The sequence below is a fragment of the Saccopteryx leptura genome, chromosome 11 (genome assembly GCF_036850995.1).
Source record: "Saccopteryx leptura isolate mSacLep1 chromosome 11, mSacLep1_pri_phased_curated, whole genome shotgun sequence".
Classification (NCBI taxonomy): Eukaryota; Metazoa; Chordata; class Mammalia; order Chiroptera; family Emballonuridae; genus Saccopteryx; species Saccopteryx leptura.
The window spans coordinates 46,101,089-46,126,570 of NC_089513.1; the positions used below are offsets into that span (position 1 = coordinate 46,101,089).

At 40.3% G+C, this 25,482-nt stretch overlaps 1 protein-coding gene across 1 annotated transcript in view; it reads right to left on the reverse strand.

Annotated features, from left to right (window-relative positions):
* Positions 1-25,482, reverse strand: part of MIB1 (MIB E3 ubiquitin protein ligase 1) — a 155,774-nt gene that overhangs the window by 58,065 nt on the left and 72,227 nt on the right. The window contains exons 10-11 of the mRNA XM_066353422.1: positions 9,910-10,017; positions 768-965 (exon numbers count right to left, since the gene is read on the reverse strand). Of these exons, the coding sequence (XP_066209519.1) occupies positions 768-965; positions 9,910-10,017 (306 nt within the window). The remainder of the gene's footprint in view (positions 1-767; positions 966-9,909; positions 10,018-25,482) is intronic.

Below are 25,482 nucleotides of genomic sequence, written 5' to 3' on the forward strand. Positions count from 1 at the left end.
TAACCATCTAGTTGAACAGAATCTCCGATTCTTTTAATTCTTCTCAAATCCTCAGTGCTATTACTCCTGTTCTTCTCATTGCTTCTCTGTTACCAATCCAATTTAATTTATCCGGTTGCTAAAACTTAGGGTGGAAATAATCATTTCTTAAGTGACCCTAACCTGTGGTGGCACAGTGGATAAAGCATAGACCTGGAATTCTGAGGTTACTGGTTCAAAATCTGGGGCTTACCCAGTCAAGGCACATACGAGAAACAACTATGAGTTGATGCTTCCTACTCCTCCCCACCCCACCTTTCTCCCTCTCTCTCTTAGCCCTGGCCTGTTGGCCCAGCGTGTGAGTGTCCTGGGTTCAATTCCCAGCCAGGACACACAGGAGAAGCGCCCAACTGCTTGCTTCTCCACCCCTCCTCCTCTTGCTTCTCTCTCTCTCTCTCTCTCTTCTCCTCCCCACCTGCAACCATAGCCCAATTAAAGCGAGCTGGCCCCAGTCGCTGAGGATGGCTCCATGGTCTCCACCTTAGGCACTAAAAAATGGTTCTGGTTGCAATGAAGCAAGGGCTCCAGTTGCGCAGAGCATCACCCCCTAGTGGGCTTGCCGGGTGGATCCCAGTCAGGAAGCATGCAGGAGACTATCTCTGCCTCCTCACCTCTCACTTAAAAAAAAAGAATATTTTAACAAAGGAATGCTTACCATTGAAGCTAGTACTTCCCTTTAATAGGATCTTAGCAATACCTACAGAATATATGTCTTCAAAGATTTTTACCTGAAGACTAGGATGACAGCCAAAATCCAATAAAGTCTTCACAACTTGCAGATGACCTTTATTGACAGCAATATGAAGTGGTGTCTGTCGGCGTTTGTTGCGAGCGTTCAAATCAGCACTGCCTCGATGTAGTACTTCTATAACAGCACCTTCATCTCCAAAAGCTGCATGGTGAACGGCTCGATCTCCATCTTTGTCCTAAACGTCAGCATTAAAAATCTGAATTAGTGAATATTTTAGAAAAGAAAAATGAATCTTTTAAAAATTTTTTCCATTTCTGTGAAAGAGAGAGAGAGAGAGAGAGTAAAAAAGGGGGAAGGAGAGAGGGAGAAGGAGAAGGAAAGAGAAGGGGAGAGGAAAGGAGAGGGGGAGGGGGAAAGGGGAGGGAGAGAGGAAAGAGGGGAGGGAGAGAGGAAAGAGGGGAGGGAGAAAAGGAGAGAAAAAGAGTGGGGGGAAGAAAAGGGAGAGTAAAAAAGGGAAAGGGAGAGAGGGAGAGGGAGAGGAAGGGAGAGGGAGATGGGGAGAGAGGGGAGGAGAGGGGGAGAGGGGGAGAGGGGGAAGGGGGAGAGGGGGAGAGGGGGAGAGGGGGAGAGGGGGAGAGAAAGAGGGGGAGACATATCAACCTGTTGTTCCACTTAGTTGTTCCATTTAGTTGTGTAGTCACTGGTTGCTTCTCCTATGTTTCCTGACCAGGGATCAAACAAGCAGTCTCAGTGCAATGAGGTGACACTCTATCCACTGAGCAACCCAGCCAGGGCAAGAAAAATAAATCTTAAAGCTAAAATAATCTATCAAGAATCAAACTGATGTGAGAAAAAAAAAACACAGAATGGAGCCAACATAATAAATAGAAATTCACTTGAATAGTGATTAACTTCAAAAATAAATGATGAATCCTGAATCAACTTGTCATAATACAAATAATAAAATAATTCATAAATAATAATAAATGTGTTTTTTTTTTGTTTTTTTTTCTGAAGCTGGAAACAGGGAGAGACAGTCAGACAGACTCCCGCATGCGCCCGACCGGGATCCTCCCGGCACGCCCACCAGGGGCGATGCTCTGCCCACCAGGGGGTGATGCTCTGCCCATCCTGGGCATCGCCATGTTGCGACCAGAGCCACTCTAGCGCCTGGGGCAGAGGCTACAGAGCCATCCCCAGCGCCCGGGCCATCTTTGCTCCAATGGAGCCTTGGCTGCGGGAGGGGAAGAGAGAGACAGAGAGGGAAAGCGCGGCGGAGGGGTGGAGAAGCAAATGGGCGCTTCTCCTGTGTGCCCTGGCCGGGAATCGAACCCGGGTCCTCCGCACGCTAGGCCGACGCTCTACCGCTGAGCCAACCGGCCAGGGCCAATAATAAATGTGTTTTGTGCAGTCACAACTATAAACCTACTTTTGCCCACCTATGTATATTGTATCAGACATATATTGAACCAATAGTTATATCAGAAGTATTCGTTCTCGTCTGACCAGGCAGTGGTGCAGTTGATAGAGCTTCAGCCTGGAATACAGAGGATCCAGGTTTGAAACCCTGAGGTTGCTGGCTTGAGCGTGGGCTCTCCAGCTTGAAGCCCAAGATCGCTGGCTTGAGCAAGAAGTCACTCATTCTGCGGGAGCCCCTGGTCAAGGCACATATGTGAGAGCAATCAATGAACAACTAAGGAGCTGCAACGAAGAAATGATGCTTCTCATCTCTCTCCCTTCCTTCAGTCTCTCCCTATCTGTCCTTCTCTCTGTCTCTCTCGCTTAAAAAAAAACCAGGAGCTAGTTCTATTTTTCATTACTCCTAATTTATCAGCCGTAATTAAGAAAGTAAGCCAATATTAAGAAAATGCTGATATATAATAATACAACTATATAAACTTTCTTTCCATTTAAATATTTTCAAAGACTTTTTAAGGACATAAAAATTACACTAACATTAATTGGATGATTTAATAAAGAAGAAAAGATGCCAAACAGTGTGATCTCAATTAGCTTTAAGGAGAGAATTATATCAACATGTTAACACTAGTTATCTCTGCTGGGTGAGCATACATTTTTATATATTCAAGAAGAAAAGAAAATTATTAAATACCACTTGAAAAGATAAAAGCGAAATACAAACCAGCATAATTCCAAACATCCTAAATTCCAAAACTATTTCAGAGGAATTCAGTAGGTAGGTATGCCTCATCTTCAATAATAGGCATATTTCTAAGGAGATGAGAGATACAGAAAGACCCAATTGCTTATATTTTTTTCAAATGTAAGAACTTTTTAAAAAGGAAGAAAAAAAAATGCCTGACATACTACATCTCAAATTTTAACACCCAGAAGTAAGCAAGCTCTACAACAGTGGTTCCCAACCTATGGTCCCAGCCCCTGGTCGACTCTAATTTTTCCAAGTAGGTTGAAAACTCATTATTTGGGATTATTTGAAGTACTTTTTAAAAATTTTTTATTGATTGATTTTAGCAAAAGAAGAGGGAAGGAAAAATGAGAGAGACACAGGAACATTAATATGCTCCTGTATGTGCCTTGACCAGGGATCGAACCGGCAACCGCTAATACAGATGAGTACTGTTGCGATTAAATATATTTAACACAAAGGAACAGTTCATTCAACATAGTTGCTAAATTCAAAATAGTTTTTAGTCCACAAAGATTTGACAACCATTTTTTAAAAAGTAGCAAATCATGACTCAGGAGTACTTCTACCTCACTAGTATACCAACTAAACCAGGTTAGGGGGTTTTGTTACATGTCTACTTTGATCATCAAGAACTGGCAAACACCACATGAAAGATTTAGTATTCAACACTTGTGCCTCCAAGCAGCATTGTATTCAAACATCCCAGGGGAAAAAATGCTTTTTACAAAAAAATATATATATATTCTTTTTATGTATGTGTATCACTAACTTTTCTAGTAATGTATTTCCAAATTTCAGAATCTTAGATTTAAAAACTTACTAACCTCCAATCTGGATTTTCTGTTACAATTGTTGAGTCTATCTAGTGGTACTCCTTCCATTAAAAAAGAGAAAATCAATCCACTAACTCTCACTGAATAAAAACAGGAACTATTTCTGAAGTATATCAGTTATTTATGGTTGTTAGAAAACTGCTACTGAAACATCTATGCAAGTCCCATCAATAATTTATGTTAAAAAAAAACACTAAAGAATTTAAAACCCTAATGTATATATACAAGGGAATACAAATAAAAATGTAAGGTATTTGAAAAATACACACACATACTAGAAAACAACTAAATTTATTTCCAGGTTTTTCTTCTAATTTAGAAAACCCCAGTTGTACCTTAACTTACAGATTTTGTGGCTGTCTTCTGAATTCATCTTAAGTATTCCAAATATACCTAAAGCTCACAGCTCTTCATCTGTCTCTGATACTGGCACCAAATGAGATCTTGAACAACATTATAGCTGACCTCCAGAGGTTACCTAAAGGGATTGGTGAAGGGGCTTCAAATTCAACCTAAAACTGATCTTGGCTCTTTCCACCGTTACCCCCATCTCTTTCCTTTCCACCCTCCAGAACCTGGTCATCCCAGTCTTCCCTATTTTAACTGGTAGAACCATAGACCATAAGGTTAACAAAATCAGTATCATTAGGTCATGCTCACTACTTCCTTTCCCTGAGTCCCTATATGCAAACACCCAATTCTATGGTTTTCACTCAAGTAATGCTCATATCTATTGCCTCTTCTCCAATCCTTTCACTAATTCATTCAGGCCTTCATTCACACTTACTTGACCTATTATCATAATTTACCCTACCTTTATTCTTACCTCATCTACTCTTCACAAAAAACAGAATTCTTTCTATAAAACACAAAATTTATGTTTAAATGTCTTTAATAAAACTCTACTATATAAAGAACAAACCTTTATTTAAAATTCTATTTTCAACTAGCATTTACAGTCATTATTTTTATTAGTTCGGGTGTATAGCACAGTAGTTAATTAGACAACTATGTATTTTACAAAGTGTTCCACCTGATATTTCTGGTACCACCCCACCCCCCGGTACCATATTGATCCTTGTACTGTACTTTACACCCCCATGACTATTCTGTAACTATCAATCTGCACTTCTCAAACCCTTCACCTTTTTTATTCAATCCTCTAACATCCCTTCCCCCTCTGTATTCTATATGAGTCTGTTTCTATTTTGTTTATTTTGTTCTTTAGATTCCACATATAAGAGAAATCATATGGTATTTTCCTTTCTCTGACTGGCTTATTTCAGCTAGCATAATACCATCTAGGCCTACCCATACTATTACAAATAATAAAATTTCACTCCTTTTTAGGGCAGAGTAATATTCCATTATATATAGGTACTGCCACTTTTTTACCTATTGGTCTGTTGATAGGCACTTGGGTTGCTTCCACAGCTTGGCTATTTTAAATAATGCTGCAGTAAACACAGGGGTGCACATATCTTTTCAAATTAGTATTTTGGGTTTCTTCAGATATATATCCACAGGTGGAATCACTGGGAACATAGGCAGCTCCACTTTTTATTTTTCTGAGGATCCTTCATACTGTTTTCCACAGTGCCTGCACAAATCTACATTTCCACCAACAGTGCATAAGGGTTTCCCTTTTCTCCAGATCCTAACACTTGTTTGTTGATTGATAATAGCCATTCTGACAGGTGTGAGATGCTATTTCACTGTGGTTTTCATTTGCATTTCTCTGATGATTAGTGACATCGAGTAGCTTTTCCCACATCTATTGGCCTAAATGTATGTTCTCTTTGAAGAAGTGTCTATTTGGGTACTCTGTAGTTATTTAACTGGATTTTGGGGGGGAGGGATGGAGTTATATGAGTTCTTTAAAGATTTTGGATATTAACACCTTATGAAATGTGAATATGTTCCCCCATTCAGTGGGTTGTCTTTTTGTTTTGCTAATGATTTACTTTGTTGTGCAAAAACTTTTTAGTTTGATGTAGTCCCATTTGTTTATTTTTCTTCTGTTTCCCTTGGCCAAGAAGATCTATCAGAAAAAATACTGCTAAGAGAAATATCAGAGATTTTACTGTTTATGTTTCCTTCTGGGAGTTTTATGGTTTTGCATCTTACATTTACTCCTGTATATAGCCTAAAAAGATGGCTTAGTTTCATTTGCATATATCTGTCCAGTTTTCCCAACACCATTTATTTAATAGACTTTCTTCACCCAACTGTATATTGTTGCCTCCTTTGTCAAATATTAATTGACCATAGGTTTATTTCTCGGCTCTCCATTCTAGAACAAACCTCTTTTAAAGTCTGTTTCTCTGGACCATTCCAGACTTATCTGATGTCTTGTTTCCCTCACCTATAAAATTCTAACTTATCAACTTATTTGACCCATATGTTCATAAGCTGTCACAGACTTCAGTATTTAATTATCACCTCAATGGATTGAGGACAGTCAACCTTTAAAACTCAGCTCAGGCAACTCCTCTCCTATGAGATTTCTCATGACTCTCACAAAATTAATTTATCCCTCCTTCTATTATTTCTCACTTATCACATGATAGTATAATTATTTGTTTCCAACTTTGTCATTTTTATTTTACTCAGAGCTTATTGGGGCTACAACTGTGTCTTAATCAACCTTGATTCCTAGGATGTACCACAGGGCCTACTAACTACTAAGAACCAAAATGGGTGTTGAATTGAATTTTAATATGCCTTAGTAACAATGATGTTTTTTCATAATTTTTTATGTAAGTGTGCAGTTTAGTGATATTAAACACATTCATATTATTGTGCACCCCCACTATCATCCATCTTTGGAACTCTTTTTTCACCCTGAAAATCTGTTCTAGTAACAAACATACTTTTCAAACTGAAAGACGAATTATTTACAAACACGTATTGAGCCTCACTCCAATTTCAACCTTACCATGTTTATAGTATTAGTCATTTGTTTTGTATTTGAGTTTAATTAAGGCATAAAAGAAACATACTCTTATAAAACAGTCCCAAGTTCATTGTCAACCCAACAGCTGCAGCACCCCTATTCTGAATGGCATGCCTGTCATGTGAACAAGAAACTTTTAGAAACACGAATGTATGAATAGTCTCTATGTTGCAAGGTTTAATGTTTAAATTATGAATCAGAAAGCATACTTTTTCAAACTTAGGTAAAAATAAATCTGGTTTCTCAGCCTCTTGCCTTATTAGTTATAATCAGAAAGGGCTTTGATAGTTCAGTGGTTATTGCTATTGTAGTTTCTGGATTCATCAAATAAAGAATGAGATATTCCCTCAGAAAATATGAAAACAATAATAGAATAAAGTAACTACCTACCATTTCAAAATGCTAAATTTGAATTAAGTTTTTCTTACAAAAACCCTCTAACACATACTGGGTTCCTAAATTCACAACCAAGAAAGCTGTGACTTAAAAATTACTACTATAGCTTGACTAGTGGTGGCGCAGTGGAAAAAAGTGTCAACCTGGGATGCTGAGGACTCAGGTTAGAAACTCTGAGGTGGCTGGCTTGACCACAGGCTCACCAGCATGAGCACAGGATCAACGTGATCCCAAAGTTGCTGGCTTGAGCCCAAAGGTTATTGACTTGAAGCCCAAGGTCAGTCACTGGCTTGAGCCCAAGGTCGCTGGTTTAAGCAAGTGGTCACTGGCTCAGCTTGAGCCTCCCTGTCAAAGCATGTATAAGAAGCAATCAATAAACAACTAAAGTGCCGCCATTAAGAGCTGATGCTTCTCATCTCTCTCCCTTTCCATTTCTCTCTCTCTCTCTCAAAAAAAAAAAAAAGGGGTAAAAAAATTTACCGTATTTCCCCACGTATAAGACGCACCTTTTTTCCAAAAAATTTGGGGTATAAAAATTGGGTGCATCTTATACAATGGTTGTAGATTTTTCACTTGCATTTTTTGCTTTTTCACACTTGTTTATGTGTTTATTGTTGAAGATAGTGATTCCTCATCAAACACAGATGAAGATAAACTAATGGATGGGAGTTTTGACAGTGATGAGTTGTATGTAGTATGAATTTTATAATGAATAAAACTTGAGTTCAATAACTTTATGTAATACATTTTTTTTCAAATTTCAGGCCCCAAAATTAAGGTGCATCTTATACATAAGAGCATCTTATACATGGGAAAATACAGTACTACTGTAAGAGCAAAATCAAATTATCAATATATCATCTCATTCATAAAGACATCGCAGTAATAAACTACTGTATTGTTTGTTTATAGACATCTAATATGTTAATAAAATTCAAGGTCTTTTTAGGCAAAAGAAAATTCTAACAATCAAGATGATTTATTTACACCATAGTACCAGTGGCTCGTTAGTATCTGTCCAGCAACTTGAAATATACTGCTCACAAAAATGAGGGGATCAGGGAATGTGCAGATACTCCTGTACTTTCAGCCTTTTGTATAGGGCATTTTCACCAATGAAATAAAAGTTGGTTTTGCATCTCATTTGCATAATGAAACTTTCTTTGACTTACCGTTTGTTTTTCTGATGTTCTTGTTTAATAAAAAAAATCAAATGGTTCTTTTTTATCATTTCATATTCATTTTGAAATATCCCCTAATTTTTGTGAGCAGTATATATAAAATTAGGGGGGTAAAGCAAAAATAATGTGAGACTTCTCTTCTAAAATATATATCTTTAAAATTTTAATTAGCCTGACCAGGTAGTGGCACAGTGGATAGAGCGTTGGACTGGGATGTGGAGGACCCACATTCGAGACCCCGAGGTCACCAACTCAAGCGCGGGCTCATCTGGTTTGAGCAAAAGCTCACCAGCTTAGACCCAAGGTTGCTGGCTCAAACAAGGGGTTACTCGGTCTGCTGAAGGTCCACAGTCAAGGCACATATGAGAAAGCAATCAATGAACAACTAAGGTGTCACAACGCGCAATGAAAAACTAATGATTGATGCTTCTCATCTCTCCGTTCCTGTCTGTCTGTCCCTATCTATCCCTCTCTCTGACTCTCTCTCTGTCTCTGTAAAAAAAAAAAAAAAAAAATTTAATTAGTAAAAAGAGAGTGGTCCACCAATTAAGCTTTCAGATACTAAGTCCTTATTAAAATGGGGAGTGTGTCATTTGGACAAAATTGCAACATTCTGACTAGCATAACTTGATAAGAATTTGACTTATTACTAAATAATCTTACACTGAACTGAAATGTAATTCTAATACTTTTTGAGAAATAAGGTTATAGATAATTACAACAAAGGAAGCCATTCTTCAAACAACCCATAAAGATTCTCAACTGAAAGTCCAATGATAGTAAAAAATATTTCATTTTAACAAGAATATACACTAAATTAAATTAAGTATAAAAAAAAACAGAGTGATAAACATGTTCTGCAAAATCTTCAAAGATACACATTAAGGTCAACAAAGAATATGACTAAAGAAATTCTAATATACTAGTTCCCTTATAAAGAAAAAAAATAAAACATAATAAAGGCTCTGAATGTCACAAATCAAGAAAATTTGACCCTGGATGGTTGGCTCAGTGGCAGAAAGTCGGCCTGGCATGTGGATATCCCAGGTTCGGTTCCCAGTCAGGGCGTACAGGAGAAGCAATCATCTGCTTCTCCATCCCTACCCCCCTCTCTCTTCTCTCTCTTCCTCTCCTCAGCCATGGCTTGGTTGGAGTAAGTTGGCCCCCATGCTGAGGAAGGCTCCATGGCCTTGCCTCAGGCACTAAAATACATCAGTTACCCAGCAATGGAGCAACAGTGCTAGATGGGTAGAGCATCATTCCATAGGGGGCTTGATGGGTGGGTCATCATTGGGGCGCAGCATGTGGGAGCCTGTCTCTTGCCTCCCCACTTGCACTTAGGAAAATGAAAAAAAGAAAAATCTTGACCCAAATGATGTATATACCCTTCTCTCAACTTCCCATATAACTCTTGGGTGAACCCAACTGGGCCTCCAACAGCAGTTGGCGCTATTGCCAAGAATATTGAGAGTCGTAGGAAAACAAGAAATGCTTCAAGTTGCCTTTTGTCAAATTTTTTTTCAGTCAGCAGAACCTTGGGTGAATAATAAATTTCAAGAATGAAAACAATCCATCTCATGACACACAAGAACCATATCTAGAACATTTTTAATTAAAATATTTTTCAAGCTTAGTTTAATTACCTCTGCTTCTACATCCACATTTTGTTTCAAAAGTAACTTCAAAATGTCAACATGTCCATTCTGACTAGCAGCTTGCATAGCTGTGTGGCCAGCACACTGTCCATTTACCTAAATTTAAAAAAAGAATAAAGGAATGTCACAAATCAGAAACAGCCAATACATACATATATAGTATATGTTTAAACCTGACACATATATATATAGTATATGTTTAAACCTGACACACTGCATGATTCTATGAAAATAATTTAGACCAGTGCTCTATATATCCTAGAGCTGATTGCCAGTCACTATCTTCTCTAATTTAGAGATAGGATGCAGGCATTTGTTAAAAATGAAAGTTCCACTGTTCAAGAAACTATGAAAGAACTGTTTAGCAATCTACCAAACTGGAAAAAAGAAAAAAAGAAATGAATGGAAGTGAGTTATATCAGTTTCATATATTTATTTCCATTTGGGTTAAAAATATCTCAGAGCCTATTTTCAGTGAAAAAAAAGCAATGAGATGAATGAAAAACTTTTAGAAAAAACAGTTAACTACAGTGTAAATATCTTCAATTCAACAAATATACCGAATACAAACTATAAGCAACCTACCATGAAGGACCATACATAAATGGGTTATCAGGGTAGCTATATACAACTATTCTACAATACTATAGAGCAGTAATTGCCAACCTTGTCTTCACTTCAGATGTTGTGTGTAAGAGTAAATGCACAACTTACCAATGAATATATCCAAAACTAAATGCAATGCCTTAATCCCACAACATTTACTCCCATCCATAAAACCATAAAACAGACTTAAAAATGGTATTCTGACAACATATGTTTATATCCTGTCCCTCCTGAGACGACTGTGAGAGTAAAATAATTTAAAATGTAAAAAGCCATAAAGACAAGGGGAAAGGGAAAGATAACATTGAAAAAAACAACAACACATTTTTGAAAAAGAGAAAGCAGGAAGAGAAATTTTAATTATCTTTATAGAGAAGAGGAAGACAAAGCTTGGGAACCCCAGACAAACTCAATACCTGCAAATACAAGCACATTAGAAGGCTAACAAAAGAAGCCCCAAGTATACATCTGATGTGCAATGGCCACACTCCAGGCTCTCTCCTCAAACTCAAGGCAGAGTATTAGTTGCTATGCATCTAGGCCCTATATAGGAAAAAGGAGGTGTCTTGCCCTCAAGTAACTGAATAGCCATAGAAAACAGACCCCTTCAGATGGTATTTAGAGATGCAAAAATCTCCATACACACACAATCACCATAATTCAGTCACTAAGTCTTATCCAGGTAAAGAGCTACCGATTAGATATAAATGAACAACTAAAGATCAGAGATTTGAGGAAGACTTCAAATACAAAAACAAAACAATAAAGGGCAAATAATTCAAATAAAAAACAAAGAAAATAAGAAACTGAAGGAGTGACTGGGCAATCCAGAGACACATTTGTTGCAAGGACAACATACCAACTGCAAGGAACATTTCACAGATAACTCAATTGGTATTCAAGAGAAAGGCTCCTAGCTCCAGGTTCAAAATGGGCAGATTCTGAGCTCGCCTCCTCTCACTGACACCAAAACTAGAACAACTACCTCTGAGAATGACTTGAAAACTTTTTTGCAATTACAGATATAAAGAAAAGCCACACTGAGAGGGTAGGTGGAGTAGAGACCCAGTGGATTGAGGGCCCACCCTAACCCCTCCCTTCTTGTGTAGTGATCCACAAGTCAGAGAGAGAGCACAACCACAGAGGTCCGCCACTTAAGAGCAAGGGGAGGGGTCTGACCCCATCGCAGGAACATGCATCAGGAAAAGGAGCCTCCATTATTACATCTGGCTTTGAAAACCAGTAGAGGCCTGACAGTGGATAAAGCGTTGCCCTGGAATGCCAAGATCTCCGGTTTGAAACCAGGGTTTCCCTGGTCAAAATACATATGGGAGTTGAGGCTTCCTGCTCCTTCCCCACTTGTCTCTCTCTCTCTCTCTCTCTCTCTCTCTCTCTCTCTCTCTCTCCTCTTTAAAATAAATTCTTTAAAGAAAGAAAGAAAACCAGCAGAACTTATTTATGGGAGACCCTAAGGCGGGCATGGCCAACATATGGCCCACAGGCCAGATCTGGCCTGTGTAATGAATTTATACGGCCCGCGATTAAATATTTAATATTCTCCACTACTTTAAAATCTCAGCTACTCAGAAGCAGAAGCGTCTTTGATTATTGGAAATTGAGATATTTAAGAAGATAGTGATACATGGAAAAAAATTCCGCGTGTGACTAATCTAGGGTTAACTTCCAATAATTGGTCGAATGGATTCGCGATACTTTTTTTTTTTTTTAATTCCATTAAAGATTTACAACTTTTGTACTCGTCTGTACTCGATATGAACTGTTTGACGTTTAGCAGCGATGTGAAACCCACATTCTTTTAGGCGGAGTTTGCCAGTGCTCACCCAAGGTCAAACAATTCGTTATTTCTGTGGTCAAGTGTGCTGAATGAAGTGGCTTTGTAGCATAGACAACAGCTGCAGTTGATAACTGAAAACGTGTCCAGGCTATTTGTAAATAGAAATAATTGTTTTATTTGCGATATAACCCCTTCAAGCTTATTCTATTAATTAAATATTGTTTCAATTGATTATGACAGTTTGGATACTTATACTGTATATAATTATATTTTTATTAAAATATACTTTTATTAAAATAATATTGTGTATTAAAATTTTTTTCACTCACATTTATTCATAAACAAATTACATAATAAAATTTTGTTTACTTAAATGAGTCATTTTTGTATTTAACATTTTTTTATTTTAATATTTCATCCAGCCTGTGAAAAAAGTTTTCTTTCTAATGGCCCAGGGGCAGAAACTGTTGGCCACGCCTGCCTTAAGGGCTGTAGGAAACCAAAACTGTGCTCTTTCCAAGTCCCAGCACAGAGGCAGCAAGCAGTTTGAAAAGTCCCTGGGCCATTTGTAAAAGTGATACGTTGACTAATTTTAGGGCATGTGGAGGGACACACTGTTAGAACTCTCTCCAGGCTCAAAAGTGGTAGTGGGTGTCATTTTTTTCCTCCTTCCTTTACTCTCCTTCTACCTAACAGGTCTGACACTGGCAGACACTATTTGTGACACTCTCCATTAAGACTTGCTAAATGGCTTGCCCCATCCTGGTGTTTCCCTGAGGACCCACCTAGATTGGCACCCCTTCAAAGTGGCTCCTGCCCAGCCACACTTGGTGGGCATCCTCAACTGGCACGAAAAAACAACAGCGTGTCTGCAAGTCAAAGTTGAGCCTCTCAGCCAGCCACACCAAAGGCATGCTTGCACACCAGTGCACCCCTGTTGGGCAACTAAGTTTTAACAATGTTTTTTAAGTGTGCTCGCTTATATTTTGCATTGGCCTGGGCAGCAGCGCCATGTGTATGTACAGGAAGAGAATTAAGAGTTGGTCAGGCCCCACAGCTATCCAGGCAAGGGACCAGCCTCATCCATCAGTGTGTCCACAGCACAACAGGAGGCCAAACTAGTCCACACAGAAAGTATCTCTGAAGCACCAGGCTCTCGTCAAGAGAGGGCACTCCATCTCTGCCCTCTGCCACATTAGGACACCTTTTAAATACGGCAACTTTTTTAAGACCAAGAGACATAGTTAATCTATCTAATACATAGAAATAGGCAAAATAAAGACACAAAAGATTATGTTCCAAGTAAAAAAACAAGATAAAACCCCTGAAAAAAGTACTAAATGAGAGATAAGCTATCTATCTACTAGATAAATAGTTCAAAGTAATAGTCAAAAAGGTGCTTAACAAACTTTGTAGACAAGTGGATAAACTCAGTGAGAACTTCAACAAAGACATAAAAACTGTAAAAAAAAATTATCAGAACTGAAATGAAAAAATATACTAGCGGGAATCAAAAGCAGCTTAGATAACAAAGAAGAATAAATCAGCAATCAGAAAAACAAGATAGTGGAAATCACCCAACTGGAAGATCAAAAAGAAAAAAATTAATAAGAATGAGGATAGCACAAGGCATCTCTGGGACAAGTATACTAACACTAAATTCATTGGGGTCCCAGAAGGAGAAGAGAGAGAGAAAGGATAGAAAACCTCATTGAAGACATAAGCGCCAGCATGACCAGGCAGTAGCATAGTAGATAGTCTGTCAGACTGGGATGCAGAGGACCCAGGTTCGAAACCCTGAGGTCACAGGCTCATCTGGCTTGAGCATGGGCTCACCAGCTTGAGCACAGGGTCACTGGCTTGAGCATGGGACTATAGACATGACCCCATGGTCGCTGGCTAGAATCCAAAGGTCGCTGGCTTGAGCCCAAAGGTCACTTGCTTGAAGCCCAAGGTTGCTTGCCTGAGTCCAAAGGTTGCTAGCTTGAGCAAGGGGTCACTAGCTCTGCTGTAGCCCCTTGGTCAAGGCACATATGAGAAAGCAATCAATGAACAACTAAGGAACCGCAATGAAAAATTGATGCTTCTCATCTCTCTCCCTTCTTTGTCTGTCCCTATCTGTCCCTCTCTCTGGGAGGGAGGGAGGGAGGAAGTGAGTGAATAAGGGACAAAAATTTCTCTAACTTGACGAAAGAAACTTTTAGTCCAGAAAGCACAGAGAGTCCCAATCAAGATGAATCCAAAGAGACTCACACCAAAACACATCATAATTAAAGAGAAAATCTTAAAAGCAGCAAGAGACACATCTAGTTACATACAAGGGAATGTGCATAAGACTATAAACTGAGTTTTCAACAAAAACTTTTCAGGACAGAAATGAGTGGCACGATATATTCAATGTGATGAAAGAGAAAAAAACCTATAACTAACAATACTCTACCTGGAAAGATTATCACTCAGAATTGAAGGAGATAGTTTCCCAGACAAGGAAAAGCTAAAAAAGTTTATCACCATTAAACTGGCATTACAAGAAATGTTAAAGGGAATTCTTTAAGTGGAAAAGAAAAAGCCACCTGACTAGATGGTGGCACAGTAGATCAAGTGTCGCCCTGAGATGCTGAAGACCCAGGCTTGAGCGCTAGGCTCATTCGGCTTAAGAGCGGGATTGCTGGCTTGAGCGTGGTATCATAGACATTTCCCCATGGTCACTGGCTTGAGCCCAATGTCACTTGCTTAAGTAAGGGGTCACTAGCTAGGCTGGAACCCCCGGGCCAAGGTATGTATGAGAAGCAATCAATGAACAACTAAAGTGCCGCAACTACAAGCTGATGCTTCTCATCTCTCGCTTTAAAAAAAAAAAAAAAAAAAGACCCTTATACATGTTGTATACATGAGACTCAATTTTTTATCGAAAGACACACACAGACTGAAAGAAAAGGATTAGAAAAAGATACTTAATGTAATATGGAACCAAAAAAAGCTATGATACCAATACTTACACTAGACAAAATAGACTTTAAAACAAAAACTACAGGACTTTCCTAAAATCTTTCAAGGGTTTACAAACCCTAAACAAGCAGTATCTGGCCTTGGTGTGTCCCATACCTTTGCTAAGTGGCCCAGGTCTGGCACTGGTGGCAGCCAGCCTCAGTTTATAGCTTAGCCTCTCCTGAGCATTTCCGAGCCCAACATGAGAAACAGCCGTCTTCAGATTCTTGAGTGGGCCCAGGCAGGGCCCAGGCAGCTGGTAATCTTGGCCTGCACCTTCTGGGAGGCCCCCAAGCCAGCAAACCCAGTAGACAGCTTCAGAAAATGCAAAATCACCACTCAATCATCTCCTTAAGTGACACACTCAAGGGGCAGACTCACTGGGCAATAGAGCCCCACAGAACGAGTCTGCTCCATGGGGTCAGCCCCTGCACAGCAGTTCCTTCACTACTGTCATGGTAAGGCCTCACACCTGATGGATCTGGGGGTAAATTCATCCCATTGATATGCCAACAGCAATCCAGGAACCACTGGCCTCTACAGGACACTTACTAGATATACTACTCTACCAAGACTGGAAGACACAGCAGCTCTACCTAATACATAGAAAAAAAGACAGGAAGGCTGCCAACGTGAGGAGACAAACATGTCCCAAATGAAAGACTGGGAGAAATCTCCAGAAAAAGAACAAAATGAAATAAAGGCAAGTAATCTATCAGATACAGAGTTCAAAACACTTGTTATAAGAATACTTAGGGGCCCTGGCCAGCTGGCTCAGTGGCAGAGTGTCAACCCGGTGTATCCGTTCCAGGTTCAATTCCCAGTCAAGGCACACAGGAGAGGCAACCATCTGCTTCTTCTCCCCTCTCCCTCCCATTTTCTCTCTCTCTTCCTCTTTCTCTCTTCCCCTCCCGCAGTCATGACTCAACTGATCTGAGCGCATCAGGCCCTGGCACTGAAGATGGCTCTGTAGAGCCTCTGCCTCACACACTAAAAATAGCTCGGTAGTGATCACTGGCCCCAGATGAGGGTTGCTGGGTGGATCCTGGTCAAGGCACATGTAGAAGTCTGTCTCACTATCTCCCTTCCTCTCACTTAAAAAATAAAGAATACTTGGAGGGCCGCAAGAGGGCAACAGAGTAGGTGGACATTCCAACTCACACCTCCCAGAACCAAAGTGGATTACAACTTAATTTTAAGTGCAATCATCTTGAAAAACCAACTTTGAACTAAACTAAGAAGATTCTATAACCAAGGACCACCAAAGAAACCACACTGAGACTGGTGGGAAAGGCGGAGACGCAGAAAGGGCTGCCCCGCTCCTAGGAGCGAGCGGCGGCCCGGAGGGACTCTCGTAGCGAGGTAGGTTGCCCAGAAGGTTGTAGGTCCTCAGCCCTGGGACCAGAGTCCCAGCCAAGAGCCCCAGAGCCTAGAAGAGGCATATGGACAGTATCTAGCTGGAAAAGAGCCAGATACGGTTTGTGAGGAAGAGACAGAACTCTCAGACCCAGGCTCTGTCTTAAAGGGACTGTGCAGAAAACCTTGTTCACAGCCACTTACCCAGAGCTCTGGGAAAGGGAAGTGCTGAGAGGACTGGAGTTGCCAGAGGAGAAGGTAATCTCAGAGCCACAGGGAGAGACACTTTGAGAGACAGCCACACTAACCCCTGGGCTTCATCACTCCCCAAATCTAAAGTGACCATTTTTCCTGGGAGCAGCAACACCAGCAAAGGGAAGAAAATTACCCCGCCAACCAGAGGCACTCCTGCTCCAGTCAGAGCAAGGAGGCGCTTAGAAGCAAGGAGCACGTCAGGGACACAGGTAGTGAGTGCTGAAGTCTAAGCCACAAGCTGGAGGGTGGGCATGCTGGTGGCGGCCAACGCGGCTGCAGGAGCCCAGGTGGCCTGAGCACGTGTGTGCGGGTTCGCCCGCTGTGGTGCAGGCCCAGGTGGTAGCAGCGGCGGGGGGCCAGGATGGCCAGAGCGTGTGCGTGAAAGCCCAATGAGCGCGGCGACGCAAGCCGAGGCGACCATGGGGCAGCCTGAGCACGGTGGCCAAAGCTGTGGCAAATACAGCAGCAGCCCCCGCACAGCGGCGGAGGCCACCGCTGCTGTGGTGCCAGCAGTGCCTGAGCCCCAACGCCCGTGGCAGCGGCAGTGGTGGCGGAGGACCAGTGGACAGACCAACATAGGGAACACAGTAGCCACACACTTCTGAGGGCTAAAAAGAAGAAAAAATAAAATAGAAAAAAAAAGTCTGGGCCCTGGCCGGTTGGCTCAGTAGTAGAGCATTGGCCTGGCATGCAGGAGTCCCAGGTTCGATTCCCGGCCAGGGCACACAGGAGATGCGCCCATCTGCTTCTCCACCCCTCCCCTTCTCCTTCCTCTCTGTCTCTCTCTTCCCCTCCTGCAGCGGAGGCTCCATTCGAGCAAAGTTGGCCCGGGCACTGAGGATGGCTCTGTGGCCTCTGCCTCAGGCACTAGAATGGCTCTGGTCGCAACAGAGCAACACCCCCTGGTGGGCATGCAGGGTGGACCCCGGTCAGGCGCATGTGGGAGTCTGTCTGACTGCCTCCCCGTTTCCAACTTCAGAAAAATACAAAAAAAAAAGTCTGAATAGAATGACACCCAAGGCTAAGGGGCAAGCCACATCCAATACCATACCTAATCTCTGAATTACAGTACTGAGCCCAACAAGCAGCCACCAATAAGAGGTAACAGAAAGCGGATCTCAGGGGAACTTGAACTTTTAAATGAACTTCCCCCAGGCCAAGAGAAGATAAAAGCTAGCCTAGGAGTGCAGCTGATATTTACAACAGCACCTGGGCCCAGCAGAGACAGGCACAAAATCTGGATCGCCTGTAGCTCCAAAAAGGTTGTAAGGGCGAGTCATAGGCAGTGATCCCCACTGATCTGCACCAGGCTCCGGCCAGGGAGGTCCAGGGCAGGAACATCCAGTGGCCAGATAAGGAGGGCATCAGTTCAGGATATAACAACCCTTATTAGAGTGGTATCTTAACGAAGGGCTCCTCACCTGACCTGTGGTGGCGCAGTGGATAAAGCTTCAGGGGGAATGCGCAGGTCACCGGTTCAAAAGCCTGGGATAGCCCAGTCAAGGCACATATGGGAGTTGGTACTTCCTGCTCCTCCCTCCTTTCTCTTTCTCTCTCCTCTCTAAAAATGAACTAAAAACTGAAAAAAGGAAGGGTTCCTCACACCTCACCCAGCTAAGCCATAGAAAACGCTGACACAAATAGCAAAAAAAAAACAGTGACAGCAGACAAGTAACTCACAGCGAATTACAAACAACAGCTGATGCCAACCCAAGAAAATCTAGAAAACAATACAACTGGAAATTGGAGGCAGACAATACCAACCCTAGACTCAGCTAGCTACACAAACAACACACCCAGAGGAGGAGTCTATACACAGACAAAATGGGAAGACAGAGAACTGCAATCCAAATAAATCAACAAGAGAAATCCCCAGAAAAAGAACTGAATGAGATGGAAATAACCAAATTACCAGATGCAGTGTTTAAAATAATGATTGTTAGGATGCTCAAAGATCTTAGAGCAAAAATGAAGAGACATAATGAGCACATAAATAAAGAGATAGCAAGCATCAAAAAGGGCATTGAAATCATAAAAAAGAATCAGTCAGAAATGATAAATACAATATCAGAAATGAAGACTATACCAGAAGAAATTAAAAGTAGGCTGAATGAAGCAGAGAATCTAATCAGTCATTTAGAGGACAAGATAAATGAAAGCACGGAAGTAGAGCAGCAAAAATAAAAGAGGCTCAAAAAGACTCAGGAAACTCGGAGAGAGCTCTGTGACAACATGAAGAGGAACAACATCCGCATCATAGGGGTTCCTGAAAAAGAAGACAAAGAACAAGGGGTGGAAACCTGTTTGAAGAAATCATTGCTAAATTGATAAAGGAAAACTTCACACAAGCTCAAGAAGCACAGAGAGTCCCATTAAACAGGAACCCAAAGAGGCCTACACAACACAAAGACACACCATAATCAAAATGCAAAAATTAAGGGATAAGGAAAGAATAATAAAAGCTGCAAGAGGATACATGATTTGGGATTGTGCCCTGTGTAGCTAGCTAGCTAATTAATAAACTCCTCAAAAATTAAAAAAAAAAAAAAAAAAAGCTGCAAGAGAAAAGCTGTTACTTACCTACAGAGAAGCCACCATAGGGATGACATCAGACTTCTCAACAGAAACACTAGAGGCCAGAAGGGAATGGCAAGAAATATTCAAAGTAATGCAAAACAAGAAGCTACAACCAAAATTTCTTTATCCAGCAAGGCTTTCATTTGAAATAAAAGGCTTCCCAGACAAAAAAAAACAAAACTCAAGGAATTACAACCAAACCAATGCTGCAAGAAATGTTAAGGGGCCTGATGTAAACAGAACAAAGGGGAAAAAGATCTAGACAAAGAAGAATGTAGATTTAAAGAATGGCAATAAACAACTATATATCAATAATAACCTTAAATATAAATGGATTAAATACTCCAAGCAAAAGATATAGGGTAGCTGCATGGATAAGAAAACAGGACCCGTACATATGCTGTCTACAAGATACCCACCTCAAAACAAAAGAAAAACACAGACTGAAAGTGAAGGGATGAAAAATAATATTTCATGCAAATGGAAATTTAAAAAAAGCTGGGGTAGCAATACCTATATCTGACAAAAAAGACTTTAAAACAAAGGATATATTAAGGGATAAAAAAGGTCACTACATAATGATAAAGGGAGCAATCCAACAGGAAGATATAACCATTATACCAGGGGTCCCCAAACTTTTTACACAGGGGGCCAGTTCACTGTCCCTCAGATCGTTGAAGGGCTGCCACACACAATGTTCTTCTCACTGACCACCAATGAAAGAGGTGCCCTTTCCAGAAGTGTGGCGGGTGCCAGATAAATGGCCTCAAGAGGGCCGCATGCGGCCCGCGGGCTGTAGTTTGGTGACGCCTGCTATACTATTTATGAGCCTAATATAGGAGCACCTAAATTTAGAAAGCAGATTTTGATGGACATAAAGGGCGAAATCAATAGCAATACAATAATAGTAGGTAATTTTAATACCCCACTAACATCAATGGATAGATCCTCCAGATAGAAAATTAACAAAGAAACAGCAGCCTTAAAGGACATACTAGATCAACAGGATTTAATAGATATCTTCAGAACCTTTCACCCTAAAGTAGCAGAACATACATTTTTTTCAAGTGCTCATGGTACATTCTCTAGGATAGACCACATGCTAGAAAAGAAAACAAGTCTCAATAAATTGAAGTAGACTGAAATCATATCATGCATCTTCTCTGATCACAATGGCATGAAACTAGAAATCAACTACAATAGAAAAACATTCAAACACTTGGAGACTAAACAGCATGTTATTAAATAACAAATGGGTTAACAATGAGATCAAAGAAGAAATCAAAACTTTCCTTGAAGCAAATGAAAATAAACATACAACAACTCAAAATTTATGAGACTCAGCAAAAGCAGTCCTGAGAGGGAAGTTCATAGCATTACAGGCATACCTTAAGAAGCAAGAAAAAGCACAAATAAACAACCTAACCCCACATCTAAAAGAACTAGAAAAAGAACAACAAACAAAGCCCAGAGGAAGTAGAAGGAAGAAAATAATAAAGATCAGAGCAGAAATAAATGACATAGAGGCTAAAGAAACAATACAGAGGATCAATGAAACCAGGAGCTGGTTCTTTGAAAAGGTAAACAAGATTGATGAACCTTTAACCAGACTCACCAAAAAAAAAAGAGAGAGAACTCAAATAAAATTAGAAACGAGAGTGGAGAAGTAACAACTGACACAGCAGAAATACAAAGGATTGTAAGAAAATACTATGAAGAATTGTATGTCAAAAAATTAGACAACCTAGGTGAAATGGACAAATTCCTTGAAACATAAAATCTTTCAAAAGTCAATCTAGAAGAATCGGGGAAACCTAAATAGACCAATTACTTCAAATGAGATTGAAACAATTATCAAAAAACTCCCAACAAACAAAAGTCCTCTAGGCCAGATGTCTTCACAGGCATATTTTACCAAATATTCAAAGAAGAACTAATTCCTAACCTTCTCAAGCTATTTCAAAAAATTCAAGAGGAGGGAAGACTTCTAAGCTTCTTTTATGAGGTAAACATAATCCTCATTCCAAAACCAGGCAAAGACACTACAAAGAAAGAAAACTATAGGCCAGTATTCCTGAAGAACTTAGATGCTAAAATTTTCAACAAAATATTAGCAAACCAGATCCAGCAATACATAAAAAAATCATACATCATGATCAAGTGGGATTTATTCTAGGGAGGTAAGACTGGTACAATATTTGCAAAACAATCAATGTGATCATCACATAAACAAAAGGAAAAAGAAAAATCACATGATAATATCAACAGATGCAGAAAAAGCATTTGATAAAATCCAGCACCCATTCATGATCAAAACCCTCAGGAAAGTGGGAATACAGGGAACATATCTCAAGGTGATAAAGGCCATCTATGACAAACCCACAGCCAACATCATACTCAATGGACAAAAATTAAAAGCAATCCCCTTAAGATAAAGAACAAGGCAGGGGTGCCCCTTTCACCACTATTACTCATAGTTCTGGAAGTCCTAGCCACAGCAATCACACAAGAAGTAGAAATGAAAGGCATCCAAACTGGAAAAAGAGAAGTAAAACTATCGTTATTTGGTGATGACATGATACTATACATAGAAAACCCTACAGTCTCAGTCAAAAAACTACTGGATCTGATAAAGGAATTCAGCAAGGTGGCAGGATATAAAATTAATGCTCAGAAATCAGTGGCATTTTTATACACCAACAATGAACTTTCTGAGAGAGAAATTAAGAAAACAATCCCCCCCTTCACTATTGCAAAAAAAAAAAAAAGTACCTAGGAGAAAATTTAACCAAGGAGGTTAAAGACTTGTACCTGGAAAATTATAAAACATTGATTAAAAAAATCAAAGAAGATACAAACAAGTGGAAGCATATCCCGTGTACGTGGATAGGAAGAATACACATCATTAATATGTCTATATTACCCATAGCCATCTATAAATTCAATGCAATTCCTATTAAAATACCAATGGCATACTTCCAAGATATAGAACAAATATTCCATAAATTTATATGGAACCAAAAAAGAACACAAATAGCCTCAGCAAACCTAAAAAGAAAAATAAAGTGGGTGGTATCACACCTCCTGATATCAAGTTATATTACAAGGTCACTGTACTCAAAACAGCTTGGTACTGGCATAAGAACAGGCATACAGATCAATGGAACAGATAGAGAACCCAGAAATAAACCAACACCTTTATGGACAACCGACAGTTGACAAAGGAGGTAAAAGCATACAATGGAGTAAAGACAGTCTCTACCAAATGGTGTTGGGAAAATTGGACAGGTACTTGCAAGGAAATGAAACTAGACCACCAACTTACACCATACACAAAAATAAACTCAAAATGGATAAAAGATTTAAATGTAGGTCGTGAAACCATAATCATCTTGGAAGAAAACATAGGCAGGAAGCTCTCCGACATCTCTCACAGCAATATATTTGCTGATTTATCTCCACAGGCAAGTGAAATAAATGGCAGGATGAACAAATGGGACTATATCAAACTAAAAAGCTTTTGCACAGCTAAAGACAATATGAACAAAATATAAAGACAAACCACACAACGGGAAAACATATTCAACAATACGTCTGATAAGGGGTTAATAACCAAAATTTATAAAGAACTCATAAAACTCAACACCAGGAAAGTAAGCACCCCAATCAAAAAATGGTCAAAGAACTGAATAGACACTTCTCCAAAGAGGACATACAGATGGCCAATAGGCATATGAAAAAATGTTCAACGTCATTAATCATTAGAGAAATGCACATTAAAACCACAATGAGATACCACCTCACACCAGTCAGAATGGCACACATTAACAAAACAACACAGAATAAGTGGTGGCGAGGATGTGGAGAAAAGGGAACCCTCCTGCACTGCTGGTGGGAATGCAGACTGGTGCAGCCACTGTGGGAAACAGTATGGAGATGCCTCAAAAAATTAAAAATGAGCCCTGGCCCGTCGGCTCAGCGGTAGAGCGTCGGCCTAGCGTGTGGAGGACCCGGGTTCGATTCCCGGCCAGGGCACATAGGAGAAGCGCCCATTTGCTTCTCCACCCCACCGCCACGCCTTCCTCTCTGTCTCTCTCTTCCCCTCCCGCAGCCAAGGCTCCATTGGAGCAAAGATGGCCCGGGCGCTGGGGATGGCTCTGTGGCCTCTGCCTCAGGCGCTAGAGTGGCTCTGGTCGCAACATGGCGATGCCCAGGATGGGCAGAGCATCGCCCCCTGGTGGGCAGAGCATCGCCCCTGGTGGGCGTGCCGGGTGGATCCCGGTCGGGCGCATGCGGGAGTCTGTCTGACTGTCTTTCCCTGTTTCCAGCTTCAGAAAAATACAAAAAAAAAAAAAAATTAAAAATGAAAATGCCTTTTGACCCAGCTATCCAACTTTTAGGAATATATTCTAAGAATACCAAATCCTGGATATAAAAGAAGAAATGCACCCCCATGTTTACTGCAGCATTGTTTACAACAGCCAAGATCTGGAAACAGCCCAAGTATCCACCAGTGGACGAGTGGATGAAAAAGTTGTGGTACATATACACAATGGAATACTACACGGCCATGAGGAAGGAAATCTTACCTTTCGCGACAACATGGATGGACCTGAAAACTATTATGCTAAGTGAAATAAGCCAGGCAGAGTAAGAAAAATATCATAATACCTCACTCATATGGGGAATTTAATGAACAATGTGAACTGAGGAACGGATCTGAAGTAGAGGCGGGATCAAAGGGACCAGAGGGAAAGGGGAGGAGAGGATGGGATCAGAGATCGGAAAGAGATTAGTGAAATTATATATACATAACACAGCATTATAGAGAGCAGGAAAGCAAATCCTGAATTGAAGGGGGGAGGGCGTTGGGGGAGGGGCAGAGGGGGTATCAAGGGGAACACGGGGGGAGGGAAGGAGATATATTCTGTGGGACTTGAATCTATGTAAGCACAATAAATTAAAATCAAATTTTTTTTAAAAAATAAATAAATAATACTCAAGAACCTTAATGAAAACTTTAACAAAGCATAGGAAATATAAAAATGAAGATAGAAAACAAAGAACCAATCAGAAATGAAGAACAGAATAACTGAAATGTAGATTACAGGGAATGAACAGTAGAACAGATAGAACAGAAGATCAAATCAAAGATTTAGAAGCTAAGGAAGCAGAAAACACCCAATCAGAACATTAAAAATAAAAAAGAAACCAAAACTGAGAATAGTTTAAGGAGTGTACCAATATTAACATCATGGGGTGCTTTAAGGAGAAGAGAAAGCAAGAAATTGAAAACCTATTTTAAAAAATGACAGAAGACTTCCCTAACCTGGTGAAGTAAATAGACACACAAGTCCAGGAAGCACAGACAAGCCCAAACAAGATGAATCCAAAGAGGCCTACACCAAGAAACATCATAATTAAAATGCAAAAGGTTAAAGAGAAAGAATCTTAAAAGCAGCAAGAGAAAAGCTATGTTACCTACATTAGTTACCTACGTGGGAGCTTCCATAATCCTGTCAGCTGAATTCTCAACAGAAACTTTACAAGCCAGAAGAGATTGACAGAACATATTCAAAATGATAAAATGCAAGGACCAACAACCAAGATTAAGGTACTCAGCAAAGCTATCACTTACAATTAAAGGACAGATAAAAGAGCTTCCCAGACAAAAAAAAAAAAGCTAAAGTAGTTCATCACGACCAAATCCGTATTACAAGAAATGTTAAAATAAAGGGTCTTCTTTAATAAGAAAAAGATAAAAAATATGAACACAGGCCCTGGCCTGTTGGTTCAGTGGTAGAGTGTCAACCTGGCATGTGAAAGTCCTGGTTTGATCCCCGGACAGGGCACACAGGAGAGGTGACCATCTGCTTATCCCCTACTCTTCCCTCTCTTCACCTCCTGCAGTCATGGCTAAACTAATTCAAGCATGTTGGCCCTACTAGGCACTAAGGATGGCTCTGGCAAGCCTCCACCTCAGG